The 14,855-nt window shown below is 43.4% G+C and overlaps 1 protein-coding gene and 1 long non-coding RNA gene across 2 annotated transcripts; both read left to right on the top strand.

Moving 5' to 3' along the window:
- On the top strand, positions 1-11,443 carry LOC127311533 (probable histidine kinase 1). Its single transcript, XM_051341965.2, has 13 exons — positions 1-332; positions 1,464-2,390; positions 2,517-2,573; positions 2,685-2,912; positions 6,366-6,459; positions 6,558-6,764; positions 7,834-7,967; positions 8,202-8,251; positions 8,389-8,699; positions 8,837-8,940; positions 9,133-9,795; positions 10,400-10,576; positions 11,241-11,443. Exons 2-13 carry the CDS (start codon positions 1,650-1,652, stop codon positions 11,367-11,369), a joined length of 2,895 nt encoding a protein of 964 aa, XP_051197925.1. The 5' UTR covers positions 1-332; positions 1,464-1,649; the 3' UTR covers positions 11,370-11,443.
- On the top strand, positions 5,054-5,774 carry LOC127311534 (uncharacterized). The gene is made up of 2 exons (XR_007857732.2): positions 5,054-5,330; positions 5,492-5,774. It is a non-coding gene; the product is annotated as an uncharacterized lncRNA (long non-coding RNA).
- Positions 11,444-14,855: the final 3,412 nt, after the last annotated feature.

The raw sequence follows: 14,855 nt of genomic DNA, 5'->3' as shown, positions 1-14,855 counted from the left end.
CGTCGTCCACCACCTCCGCCACCGGGACGGGCGGCGACTAGATCGGCCGGCCGGGGAAGGGAAGAGTAAAATATCCATCCAGTTGCGCGATCCTTCCCTTTTTCTTTTTTCCTCCCCGCCCTCACATGGCCGCGTGATTCCTCGCGCCCGCGCGCGCCTCCGCCAAATACTACTGTGCCCTCGTGCTCCGCTCGTTGCCATTAGATTCTCAGTACACACCTCCCACTGTGCCCTTCTCCTCGTCACATCGCGTCAACCCACTTCCAACTCAATCTCGTCGTCTCTGCTCCTCCCGGCCGTGCCGAGTCGCCGAGCGTTCCAAAGGAAAGGAGGTACGTACGGCGTCCTGCGACCTCACCTCCCCCGCCTCAGGTAGGTTGGGCGATCTTTGCCCGTGTTGTCAGGTCTCGTATCTTGGTCGCGGGCATTTCGTCCAACATTTGGTGGCGGGCGTAGGGCGATTTTACCGGGCTGTTGGGATGTACGTCAGTACGTGTTGTGTTCCCCGTTTGATCGAGTGGTTCTCTGAGGTGGAGGATTTGATTCTAGAGTGTTCTGGCGCTGTCCTGTGAGCTCTCCTTGGCATCCTGTCGAGCAGGGATGCCAGAGTGGAACAAGGCTGGATCCTATTGGGATCAGGTTTATGAAGTGTGCCTCATGTATTCTGTTTCTTTCTTGATTGCCTTGTGTGTTTGACTTTATGAGTTATATGTTTGTTTCAATTCGTGGCGAGCTACTCGGGCTCGGGCCTCATCTTTCCGGGGCTTCAGATTAATTGAATTCATGCTGTAGTTCGAGAGATTTGCATATGTTATATTTTCATGTGAAAAATGTTTGATTTTGTGGTTTTTGAGTCACGTAGAATCTCAGATTCAGTTCTGTACCTTTTCCACTATCCTCCTTTGATACCAAAATGCTCTCCAGCTGAAGGTGACGTCTTTGAATGGAATTTCGTTAAAAGGAGAGCTTCATGTCTGCTCTTGTTGCAACACTAAACGTATAGTACTGCTTGGATACCTTGAAAGTTGAAATCCTTTTGACATTTGTGCTGCACAATTTGACTCTAATATGCATGCTCTGTTGATAGATCAAATTTTGCTCTCAGGTCGAACTTTTAGTTTCTTCTGCCCATTCAAATTACTGCACTTCAGTTGATCATCCATTGCCATATGGAAACTATCTCGTGATGAGATTTCCTTTTTCATTTTGCATTAAGTTGCAAACATGATGTTTACTTATGCTTTCAGTTCTCTAGGGAGATTGGCCTTTACCTAATTTATCTTAGTGAACTTCATCTACCTTTTATCTCCTGAACCTTAAGGCTAAGCTGTACGCGGCAGCATGTAATATGTAATGAATCTTTGTGTGGCTTTTTAAATTTAAAGTCAGGCATTAGATGCCTTTTATCTAAAAAAAAACTTATGCAGATAAAACATAGCTGCTGATCACCTCTCTGTCTACAGGTTGGTCGACACAAGATTGACACCACGGTTTGTACCATCATCAGAGTACAGGGAACATTGAAATTCGAAGTAGAGCTAATGCTTGTGAGCTACACTCGGCAACAACAACTGTAGGGTACACAATCGCTCACGTTTGAGTATGATTTCAGTTTGCCCAGGTACCAGTAGTGCTGGTTATTAAGAAAGATGGGGGACAAATACCTATCTGATCCCGAGGATGAGGTTGCACCATTGGTGTGGCCTGAGAACATAGGGGATAAACACAATAAGCAGTTCAAAATGGAGAACCTTGAGAACGACCATGATGCACTCAAGGATGTTAACTTTGATCAGACGCCTGTTCATGCGGATATCCACCGACTTATGGAAATGGCAAATTCTGAGAAAGGCACTTCTCATATGCAATACTTTGTCAAGCACTGGGAATATAAGCGGGCCAATACTGTTCAGCTTCTCAACGAAGAGCTTGGCCTTCTCTCCCAACAGAGAAAAGAGATTGAAGAAAAGAAGCAACAAATCTTGGAGGATCAGCGCTGTCAGGATGAAAATTATTATGCTGCGATTCAGCAAGTACCAATACTGGATGAAGTCTACAAAGATGAATGGAAGCGGCCAAGCAAAAAGGGTGAGGACCTTTCCTGTAATCAAGAGCTTAAAATAGATGCAGAATACGACAGTATTTTGTACTGGAAAGGGCGAGCAATGCAGCTAGAAAAAGCACTTGAGGCAAGCCTGCAAAGGGAGCGTGCATTGGAGGAAAAGTTAGAGCAAGGTATAACGAATCTTCAGTCACATGAAAAGTTAGAGCAAGGTATAAAGAATCTTCAGTCACATACACCAGTGGAGGAATTCTCTGGAATGTTAAAACGAGCTGATTACTTCTTGCACTTGGTTCTCGATAGTGCTCCTATTGTAATTGCTCACCAGGTATGTTTCGTCCATATCCACACATGTTCTACTTGCCATGTACATTAGATGGCATTTCAAAGAAGGCACATGGTGGAGCACCAAACAAGAACTTTAATGATAGTATGTTGGTAAATGATTCTACAGGATACTGACTTGCGGTACCGGTTCATTTTTAACCACTTCCCGACACTTGCTGACGTGGTAATTTAATTCCCATTGATACTTACACGTTGCCTTTGTTGCGTTTTTTCTTACTCACCCCGTGCAGTCTTGTAAATTTCAATTTTGGCTGGATCCCACTTTGTTTTTCAGGATGTTATCGGCAAAACCGACTACGAGATATCGGCAGGAGAGGGTATAGATGAGATGAATAATGTCAAGAGAGAGGTTATGGAAAAGGGTATTGCGACTAAGAGAGAGTTTGTACTTAATACTCCATTGTTTGGAGCAAAGACCTTTGTGGTATACATTGAACCAGTATTCAGCAAATCTGGTGAGACAATTGGTGTGAATTATGTTGCAATGGACATAACAGATCAGGTAATTTGTTGAATTTACTTGTTTCATATATGGCTCTCCAATTCTTTTTCCTTCTGAATCTTGAGAACCCTATCCTATTATTTGTTTCCCTTGGATCTGATATGCGATTGGATTGTACACTTTTTTCCTCAGTGTCACCATCCTTGGTATTTGTCTCCAAGGGCTACATAAGAATGTAGCTAGACGCCTAGAACTACATACTCCCTCCGATTCAAATTAATTGACTCAAGTTTGTCTACATATGGATGTATCTAGATGTGTTTATAGACTAGATACATTTATATTAGACAAAGTAGAGTCAACTAATATGAATCGGTGGAAGTAATATAATTTTACTTTCATCCATTGCCAATACCTATTTCCAGCTCTCTATGAATTAGTAGCTTCTTGTTATCCTATTTTTAGAAGGAAGGCTCCACGAGCCCGACTTGGAGTTAACAAAGCCCTCACCTGGCCAACGTACAAAAATCGAGCATGCTGGGGATGCCAGCTTACAAAAGAAGCACAATGGAGAAGAACAACGCCTAACTACAAAGAGAAAGATTACATCAAGCACTGACAACAAAGGAAAAAAGAACGTCCTAGGTGTGATATCTTCGTCCTCTAACTGCTGAAGCGCAGAGAACGTTGCCGGATCCAGCCACCACCTTCGCCGGGATCACCATGAAGTCTTCACCTTGGGCATTACTACCGGCGCATGGAAACCACCAGGAGTGAGGAACACCATCGAGGGTCTCGGTTCCAAGACGACGCCTCTCGGCACAAGGATGCCGCCGTTGCCCGCCCTGGGAGGAGCGAGGTTTTCACCTAGAAACACAAGACCAAGAAGGGAGCAAGGCGGAGGCACCACAACGACGCTTCAAAGAAGGGGAATGGCACCCATGGGTGTCATCGTCGTTGGCACCAGACCAGCCGAGCAAGGCTTTCACGCGAGCCAACCGCATCTCCCCTCTCACACCATGCCAGAACAAAGCAGGCCGGCGATGCACGACACACAGACGATACTCCGGGCATGGAAATCAACACCATGACAAACGCCAAGAGCGAAACACAACAGGGGACCAACTTCTCCCAGGATCCGGCGGAAACCAAACGGAAGGAGGTAGGAGACAAAGTAGGAGGGATCGCTCCAAGCCAATGAGCTGCAACGGATAGGACTCAGGCTTGAAAGGGGAAACGGGAGACCTCTGCTCCGGCGCCATCGGCATTGCGGGTCACCCTGACCTCGCGTGCACACATCCTCACAACACTAGCGCCCACAACACTACACCACGCCGGCGACGAGGTAGCCCGAAGAACATGCCACCAGACCTCCGTCCACGTGACGCACAGCCACCAGACCCAGACCTGGTAGAAAAGCACAACCCTTAGCCGTCCATCAACGGCGACCGACCTGGCGGGCAGATCTGACCCACTGCTGCACGCTGCAGCCACGGGCACCTGCCGCACACAGACACCAACGGAACCCAAACGCCGGCCAAGATCTACCGGGGAACTCCCGTGGTGGCCCGAGGAGAAAGAATCCGACAGACGGCCAGATCTCGATCTGGAGGAGCACAGGGCGGTGCAGCCATCACCATCAACGGACGCGAGGGAGAGGATGATGGCAGCAGGGGTCACGATGCAAGTGCATGGGGAGAAGCAGCTAGGCACCACCGCGAGGCAGGTGAGCCAACGGCGGCAGCGCGCGGGACCGAGCACAACAGCTTCCCTCCCTTCCTCCGTGCTAGAGACCCGAGGGAACCAGAATCCGCGCCGCCCCCTTCACCGGCGACGCATGGCCTTCTCCGGCGGCAGCCTCTGGGGGCGACGAGGGCTGGAGGAAGGGGGAGGGGGAGGCTAGGGTTTCGCCCCCGGTCTCCTGGAGGGGGCGACGCGAGGAGCGGGTCGGATGTCCGACTGCACATAACCGAACCGAAACCGAAAACCGAACCGAAAAAAAACCTAACTGTAACCAAAATTCAGTTTTTTCAGTTTGTGGTTAAGGTTTAAGTTAGCAAAAGTGCTAACCATGTCTCTCTCGGTTATTTCAGTTAATAACCGAAAAACTGCAGTTTTTACCGAAACTAACCGAATAGACAGGCCACCTCCATTTTGTGAAGGCCCAGCCCAGCCCAACTAAGTGACTACGCTCGAACAGAGAGCACAGGACATCTCGTCTTGTTCTTCCTCTCGTCTCGCTCGCACAGTCGCGCACGGAGGCGGCGCCGAACGCGAACCCTAGCTGGCAGCTGGGTGTTGGCGGCGCGCTGCCCGCCTCTCACCTCCCCAACGGCCCGACGAGGCGACGACGCCCCCTCCCCCCGCTCCATCTCCTCCACGGCTCCACGTCCGAGATCCACGGCTGCGCTCCACGGTGAGCTCCAGCTCGCGACCCGGACGGCCGGACGTAACGGGCGAGTCCCCTTCAAGTTCCAGGTAACTTCAGGTCCGATTTAGTGATTCGTTTCGTACTTCTATTGCCTGATTTAACTTGGTAGGCCAGATTCAGCTAGCTTGTTAGAGCTGCAGGGATAAGAACACGAGCAAACTGGATATGTGTGTTAATATTTGATACCAAACTTTTCGTTTTACTGCAGCAATGGTTCACTTTGATGCTGATTCTAGTGGTAGCCATGAAGCAAACTGGATGAACTTGAAGCCCTTGGTTTATTTTGTTGTTGAATTGTGAACTACCGAACTGTAATGGCCTAATGACATGTTAATGTTATGTTAGTATGTTACCATTAGCTGAACTATTTCATCATGCTAGTTATTCCGGACATGTGAGATGTTCCCTCCTGTTAATCAGTTATGTTATTATGTCAGGATTATCTGACTTGACATAATATATTGTCCTATGATTTTGTGACTGTATGCTTTGCTGCCTCGTTCAAAAGGGCCATGCCAAAATTTAGACTTGACCGAATACACTTTGGTTAGTTTTGTTATTTCCAGAGTTCACTCTTGTTAAAAAATTTATGCCAAAACTTGTCTGTTATGCAATATTTCGCGTCAACTTTGGTTATTTTGGTTATTACCGAAACCTAACCGAAGTGTATTGGTTATTACCGAAACCGAACTGTATTCTCGTACAAAACCGTATTTACCGAAGTATTGAAACTGTATTTACCGTATGACCGTATTTACCGAACCGAATTAACCGAATTAACCGAACGCGCAGCCGGAGTCGGATGGGTAGGCTGCTTTTTGTTATCCTATAGCAAATTGACTTGCATTCATATGTTATATCCCGCTGCTGGACTCATGATTTCAATTTTGACATTGCACATTAAAATGTATTCTGCATTATAACATTCTTGCAATGATGCATAAACTATTCTCTAAGGGTAGTCTCCACATGAAATGAGACACTCTTTTCATTTGAAAAGTTCACTAAATTACATTTTCGCATGCTGTTCTACATTCGCTCAACCCTTCTGAACTGCAACTCATCTACTTCTTTTTCTTTAGGTCAAAAGAAGAGAGAAAATGGAGGACATAAGGTTTAGAGAAGCTATCCAACAAGCCAAGGAAACAGAACTTAGCAGATCTCTTCACGTAACTGGTTTGTATCCTCTAGTCTGGTTATGTTAATCTGTTGTTAATCTATCATGTTTTAAGTCAGAATGGTACACTGAATACGTCCACTTACGTATGTTGCAGAGGAAACAATGCGAGCAAAAGAAATGCTAGCCACCATGTCCCGTAAGATCAGAGCTCCTCTTTCAGGGGTTCTTAGCATTGCTGAAATTCTTGCCACTACCAAACTGGATAAAGAGCAATATAAGCTGCTAGAAGCTATGCTATCTTCTGGAGATCTTGTATTGCAATTGATCAATGACATCCTTGATCTTTCCAAGGTGGATTCAGGTATTTAGAACTACATGTCATTCAAGTGAAATTGGCAATTTATCTTTGTTAACCCGAATGTAATCTTGTCATGGTGTGACCTGCCCACATAGGTTGTGTGTAGGCTGTAGTGTGAATAGCACACATAGATTGTGTGCTTGCTGTGTGTGAACAAGGCACATGAGTTGTGTCATGTGTGAGTGAACAGTGCACATAGGTTGTGTACTGAATAGATATGCATGTCCTCGGTTCTAGAAGTATCCAGGGCATGTAGGGAGAACTCTAGAATTAGTACACATAGGTTGTGTAGGCATGTCTAGAAGTATCCAAGGTATGTAGGGAGAATTCTAGAATTAGGAATGTTCTAGAGTAAGATATTTAGGAGTAGTATGAAAGATCTAGAGTTTGTAGAGTACTCTAGAAGTATGGTGTAGGGTTTGGATTGTGCCACATGCAACAATCTAATGGGTCATGTACAAGTATAAATAGGGGTACCACGCCTCCCATGTCAGAAGGAACTGAGCATAGGTTGCTCTCCTAGCATAGGTTGCTAGGGTAAGCATGGGTCCTAGCATAGGGTGCTGGGGCAACATGGATCGCTATGCTAGCATAGGTTGCTAGGGCAAGCATATGTTGCTAAGTTTGTAGGCCTTCGTTGCCAGTATTGTGTAGCATCCGTTGCTACAAAAGCTAATAGAAGAAGATGGCATCCATTGCCTGAAACTATCGTGTGTTCTCCTCTGTAGTTCTAGTCCTTCATCTTCTGCTTTTACTCGAGAGAGAGAACAGAGAGAGGAGAGAGAGCAGAGAGGGAACACTAACAACCGGGGTGGAACACAGTAACACACACTATAGGTACTTCATGACTTAATGTACACATCAAGTATACCCTCCATTCCTACTGTGTTACATGTGGTAAATAAGTTTATAGTGACATTTTCTGAGTGAGGATAGTTCTCAAGATTTGTTCCAGAAAATTATTTAAAAAATAAAACTTGCATTCCCATTTATTCCTATATTTTTTATATTTCTCTTATGTGTAAAGACACTTGAAATCTAAAGTAGATTGTTTCTGCCTTCATTAATTCAGGTGCTATGAAACTAGAGGTTACAACATTTAGACCAAGGGAAGTTATTAAACATGTACTGCGAACTGCTGCTCCTGCGTCTCTGAAGAAGGAATTGACCCTTGAAGGGTACATAGGTGATGATGTTCCATTGGAGGTATTGATAATTAATGATATTCTTTTTCTTGTTATTTGTCTACAATGTAAAGTTTATGTACTCAACTACTCATGTATCTGCAAATTGGAATCAGTTGCCTTGCAAAAGAAAATTAAGTACCTGTTTTATAAGATTTAAGTAATTTCGGAGCAATGGATATCTTTGGCAGTTATGGGTTCATCTGAGTGAAATTGTATCATTAATCTCAGCTATATTTTTTCATTGTTGTTATAGGTCATTGGTGATTTGATAAGGATTAGGAAAATTCTGACCAACTTGATCAGGTAAGCTTCCAATTCATATATTCCCAAAGGCGTACTAGCCTTTGAAGAGGTTGGATAAAGTAAAATGATACACATATGTGCTTGGATGTAATGCAAAATATGTGCCTGATGATATTTGGTATTTGGGATCACTGCAGCAATGCAGTGAAGTTTACACATGATGGGAAGGTTGGCATAAATCTTCATCTTGTAGATAAGCATCAAGCAGGATGTAAAATAGAAAACGGACAATTTCCTATGAGAGCCTACCCCGCATACCAAAATACTACTGCCACAGAAAAATCCGCTGCCTCTCCAAGAAACTGTGATACGGATCCTTCGTGTTGCTCCAATCCTGGAGATGCTTGTCAGAATGGCATTTCATCAAATGACAATTTTAGGGAGTATAACGAGGGAGAAGTTGTTTGGCTTCGATGCGATGTATATGATACTGGGATTGGAATACCAGGTTTTTTCTCGATATTTATTGATTGTACTACGTGTTGATCATTTTCTGCATATCTCACTTGATAGGGAAACCTATAATTTCTGGAATTTGTTATATCTCCTATTCCCCTGATTCTTTCAAGTTACGTTCACATGCAGAGAAGTCTTTGCCATTTCTGTTCAATAAATATATGCAAGCCAGTACTGATCATGGTAGAAAATACGGAGGGGCAGGGCTTGGCCTTGCGATTTGCAAGCAATTGGTACACTTTTTTTCCAATTCCAGTTACCAATTCATCTAAAAACTCATAATTAAGATCTTAGTAATGCAGGTATTAAATAGTAATACCTGGAAACACACTAATAATTATTTTAATGTTAGCTCTAACTAACGTAGGTTGACAGGTATTTACAAAATTGTGTAACTATTCTATTGATTTTTTGTAATAATTTAGGTGGAGTTGATGGGTGGTACTCTAACTGTGGTTAGCAGCGAGGATGAAGGATCAACATTTACATTCATGTTACCTTGCATCATTCCTGTAAAAGTAAAAGAGAAGCTCAGTGATGATCCTGATGATGCGCCCAGTTCTCACAACGATATAGAGGGTTATTTCGTTTTCAAGCCAAAATTACGACCTTCTGTTCTCTCTTCCGGTGTTCCACTAACGAACAACACCAAGTTGTCTGGCAGCAAGATTATGTGCTATGATCCTACTAACATATTAGAGGATCATAAGTCACTCCCAAATGGCTTCACATCATTGAAAGAGAATTCTGGAAAGTGTGCAACTGATGCTAGCCAATCAAATGGTCCAAGTGTTAGGAGAATAGATGAAGACCAAGATGATGTTTCAATGGTCTCATCACTTTCAGGGGCTGACATTCGGGAGGAAAGGAAAACATGCAAACCTCTTGAAGAAAAATCACTGAACATGAAATCCAAGTGTTCTCCAATTAGCATCAGGGCAAATATTCTCCTTGTCGAAGATAACAAAGTCAATGTAATGGTGGCTAAATCAATGCTGGCTCCTCTGGGCTACGGAATAGACATAGTAAATAATGGAATTGAAGCAATCCGTGCAGTACAACGGTGTCAATATGATCTTATCTTGATGGTATGACAAATAATACCGAGTTTTCTTGTATGTTTAGCATTAATTTTTGTTCCTCATGTTCACTTCATAAGTTCATTTATTTACTTCATTCTCAATTGCCTCACCTGAAAATCTTCCAAGATTAAAAGGCAATTCCCTGACGATGTTAAGTTTACGCCAAAAAAATTCTGGCCAACCGCTGCATGCTTTGAATTAACAGCACTGGAGCAAAAAGCTTAGCCTGTTAGGTGATGTGATATACATAAACTTGAACTTAATAAAGAGTTGAGGCTTGTGCCAATCATCGATTGGCTTGGCTCATAGTTTGATTTCTTCAATATGTTCCAAGCTTCATGGGTTATTTCTTGTCACCGACTATGATTAGTTGTCCTTATTGCTTTTTGTCTCTCCAGTCACCACGAACCGGTAAAATTGATTTTTTTTCTTCTCGCGTCCAGTTACCTTTATTTTTGATAAATACAAATTAAATTCTGATAGCACCTCATGTTGTGATATAAATATTGGTATATCAGGACAACCCTATGAAACCAAGTGAAAACCTATATCATATATGAACCTTTCTTCTACTCCACTGCTGAAAATGGTAATGGTATCTTCTTGACAGGATGTTCACATGCCAGAAATGGATGGCCTACAAGCCACTAGATTTATCCGTACCTTTGAAAATACTGGCTGTTGGGATGCTTCTGTAAAGCCTGAAGATAATCAGATGCTAGCTAACTCAGCTATTTCATCTGATTGTGCACAAGAAAAGAAAGGGAAGAGAGTTCCTATAATTGCCGTAAGCTTTCTTTGCACGAACACAGATTCATGTTAAATATTATCTCTTCCTCAGCTTTGTTCCCATGTTACTTCATGAATTTTCTGCTTTCCTTATCAGAGACTCAATGCAGATAAAATTTCCAAATGCTAATGTTTAGTAAAAAATATAGCGTGCCTGTATATTTTAGATTTTCAATTAGAGAACACATTTTTGGAACCTGGGATGGCTGATCTGCTGCTATTGGAAATGTGCTCCTTATAAAATAGGTGGTCAAATTTCTATGTGATTAATATGCACCATTATGATGGTTACCCACCGAAATAAGTGGTGCAGACCTCCAATTAATGTGGAGAATTCTAGCATTTTAGAGCGAATGTAGGAGCTCTTTTGAACCTTTTTTAGCAATATCTAGTGAAAACAAAATTAAGACCCACTTTCCTGATGAACTGTAGAAGTGTTTTTCTCCGTGCTCCGATATTTCTAAGTATGTTGATGCCACCTATTTTATAAGGAGCACATTTTCAGTGTCTTTCTGCCCATCAAACTTCACCTACTCTTTAATCTGGCTTTTCATGTTAATGCATTATCTTATGGTTTGTGAAGAATAGATAAGGTTTATGGACTATAGCATTAAGTCATTTGCTTTATGGGATACTGTATAACCACAAGAATATCATTGCAGATGACAGGAAATTTATTTTCAGAGAGCACTGATGAGTGCCTTGCTGCAGGCATGGATTCTTGCATATCAAAGCCAATGAACTTACAGAAAACAAAAGAGTGCCTGCAACGGTATTTGTTATCTCAGTAACTAACTAATTGGTGTAAAGTAGAAAGGTAACTTCAGCATGGGACAGTTTTGTGAAATCACATCAGTATTTTCTTCAAATAGTATTCCCTCGATGCATCAGAAATGCAATAGATATAACGTGTCCTGTCTTCCGAGAGAGTAGCATTGATTTTTCATCCATTTTTTTGCCCGCGGCGATTTATTTGTGCGCGACACATAAAATTTCGGCAATCCGGATACTCTGCGTCTTACTACGCAGCCGGCTAGTTCTGTGGTCCGCGCGTGTGCCGGGTCGCTTCTACGTGTGGGTCCATGTTGCACGGCAGTGTTGTGTAACATACCAAATTTTGGTCCTCTTAAAAAATTTCCAAACAAAATATTTTGCCTTATTTCAATATTTCATTTAATTTATTAGGCCTCCTTTAATTCTCAAACCTTTGCAAAGCTTGAGAATTTTTTGATTTGGCCTCCTTCATTTTTAAACTTATGATACGAGGGAATGCATTTCATATTTTTCTAACTCCAAAATAATTCAAATGATTTTTCTATATTTACTTAATTACTTTAAAGAGAATCTTTATTTGTAATTTTACAAAGCTACCATATTTTATCTTACTCTAGAAATTCTGCCAAAAATAGGAAGTACTCCTTAGAGTTTTATGGTCAGCGCTAGGCTACAGTGGGCTGTTAAAATGTGAATCATTAGCCGTTTCCTGAGCCGTTTGATCCACTTAAGTGAGCGGTTCCTGTGCATCCGTTCATCGTACAAGAACTTCGTATGTATATATTTTTCAGAGTGTAACATTTATTCTCAACATTTTTTCTAGTGTGTCAAATCGTGAAATTATGGTGAATTTTTTTTCGCCAATGGTATAAAATAATTTTGAATGTAACATTTTTCTACAACATTTTCGTAAATGTTACATCGTTTTGCAACATTTATCTGTAGTATATCCAACATTTTGGCTAACTTATCCAATATTTTAGGAACACGCATGTATCATTGGTGAAATCTCTATGTAGTATACATACCAAAATCATTATATTAGTTTGCCTATACTAACACACCTAAACTATGTACACATGTAACAAATCGCAATATGATATGTAAGATCGATAAAAACTACAAAAAGTTGACCTTTCCAACGTTGATGGAGGTGTTGTCGCCGGCTGATGGCTGGCACCAGCTTGAGAGCATCTCCACCGGCGCCCTCGATAGCATTTTGGGGGCCGGGAGCGAAAATGGGATTGCACCGGCGCACCCCAAACGGCGCCGGCCAATTTTGGGGCCCAGTAGAATCGCCGGCAACCCCGTGCCGGCCCCTTCGCCAAGCGCGAATCGGGCGCGCCGACGCCTCGCGAGGATGAAAATTTTGGGAGTGGGAGCTGCCTGTCAGCCACACAACCCATAAGTCGACGCCAGCGGGGAGTGGTGGAGCCGACGCGTCAGCGGCTCATTCAATTTTAACCTAACCGTCGCCTACCTCGCGACGAGAGTTAATTGGGGCACAGCGGCGGTGCAGTTTCGTAGACGCGCAGCGAACCGTCCCGTCGCGCGCCTTGCTCTTCGTGCCGCCGTTAATGAGTGTCACCGCTCCCTCGCCTCCCTCCGGCCTATAAAAAGGGCCGCCTCTCATCGTCCCTCTCACACACAAACCCTAGCGCCTCTCTCCCCAACCCTAGCCGCCACCATCTGAAAAGACGACGCCATGTCTGGTCGAGGCCGAGGTCGCGGCCGTGGTCGTGGCCGTGGCTGCGGCAGAGGTGCAGGCACGCCCTCTCCTGTCATGCCGACGTCTTCATCGTCGGAGATGGACGAGGAGGGGCCCGTGCTGTTCGAGTTCGTCCTCGTCCTCAAGGGCGACCCACACGGCATCCAGAGGCTGCCGGACACCTTCGCCGACTACGTCGCCGGCAACGAGCGCCCGCGCACGCTGTATCTGCGGGAGGATTCGTGCGGCTACTACCGGTGGATCGTGGACGTGATCTACGATGCGCGCGGCAAGATGTACCTCCACATCGGCTGGGAGAAGTTCGCGCGCCACCACAGCCTCCAAGCCTGCTTCGTGCTCATGTTCTCCTACTTTGGCGACAGGGACATGAGCGTCAAGGTGTTCGACGAGACGCGTTGCCGCCGAAACTACCACGACGACAACGCCGAGGAGGACGACGACTGACGAGTGTTGTTTCTTCGCAGCGAATATAGGCTCGCATGTTTTTGGATGTTCTTCCTCGAAAGAACCAACAGGGGCACCCTCGCCAGCTGGATTTTCCAGTTTTGGTGACTGGGTGTGCCCTCGAGTGTTCTTTCTTGGCAGCGAACACCCGAAACCTGCGATTACCGGCCTAGTTAGGTTTAGTTTTTTTTGCAATATTTCATATTTGTGTCAACAATGGTTCAAACTATGTATTAGTTTGTGGAAAACCATGTTCCAAACTATATCTTCACGTAAACCATGTTCCTAATATGTATTAGTTTGTGAAATAAAATGTATCTTATTCAATTTTCTATGCAGTTATTTATGATTTTAATTCAAAACATCTATCGGGGCCGTCGTTTTGGGGACGCCGGTGTGGAAACGGCTTCCCCAAATGGAGGATGCACTGCTGGCGCCCCCCAAACGGAGGTGCCGGCGCCCCTGCCGGCGCCTATTTGGGGGCTACCGGTGGAGATGCTCTCACCAATTCGAGGTTGCCGGCCACAAATCCACCACGTAGGATAAATGCTGAGGTGAAGGAAAGAGAAAGATGAAAAAAGATTTTGCCTTGAGATCATCTCTTAGCACAATCTCTATTATCTCGTTACTAAAGACAAAACTAAAAGATAATCTATTATATAACATGTTTTATTGTTATATCTAGATTACGTAGAAAAATTAAGATAAAACAGTCTTATCAACCATTATATAACATGTTTTATTGTTATATCACACGTACCAATCGCCCCGAGCAAACCGGCTGATTGATCAGCCGGCTCACAAGAGAATTTTCCAAGTTTAAACCATACTAGCAAAATATCCCTAGGTAGAATATTTTGTATGTCATTTACATCTTTGTAAATATGGATTTCCTTCATTTTATATTAGTTATCGATAATTTGTATGTTTTTCTAGGCACATTTTTGTTGGAGATATGCCCAAGAGGCAATAATAAAAGTGGTTATTATATATCTTTATGTTTATGATAAATGTTTATATACCATGCTATAATTGTATTAACCGAAACATTGATACATGTGTGATATGTAAACAACAAAGAGTCCCTAGTATGCCTCTTAACTAGCTTGTTGATTAATGGATGATTAGTTTCATAATCATGAACATTGGATGTTATTAATAACAAGGTTATATCATTGTATGAATGATGTAATGGACACACCCAATTAAGCGTAGCATAAGATCTCGTCATTAAGTTATTTGCTATAAGCTTTCGATACATAGTTACCTAGTCCTTATGACCATGAGATCATGTAAATCACTTATACCGGAAAGGTACTTTGATTACACC

This window comes from Lolium perenne, chromosome 7 (genome assembly GCF_019359855.2).
Source record: "Lolium perenne isolate Kyuss_39 chromosome 7, Kyuss_2.0, whole genome shotgun sequence".
Classification (NCBI taxonomy): Eukaryota; Viridiplantae; Streptophyta; class Magnoliopsida; order Poales; family Poaceae; genus Lolium; species Lolium perenne.
This window is presented reverse-complemented; position numbering and strand designations above follow the sequence as displayed.

Bases quoted from the DNA above. Each gene is read 5' to 3' on its own strand.
- LOC127311533 (XM_051341965.2), top strand. From the start codon at position 1,650: ATGGGGGACAAATACCTATCTGATCCCGAGGATGAGGTTGCACCATTG. The intron at 2,391-2,516 runs GTATGTTTCGTC...ATGATTCTACAG, and splicing joins CTATTGTAATTGCTCACCAG to GATACTGACTTGCGGTACCG. The intron at 7,968-8,201 runs GTATTGATAATT...TTGTTGTTATAG, and splicing joins GTGATGATGTTCCATTGGAG to GTCATTGGTGATTTGATAAG.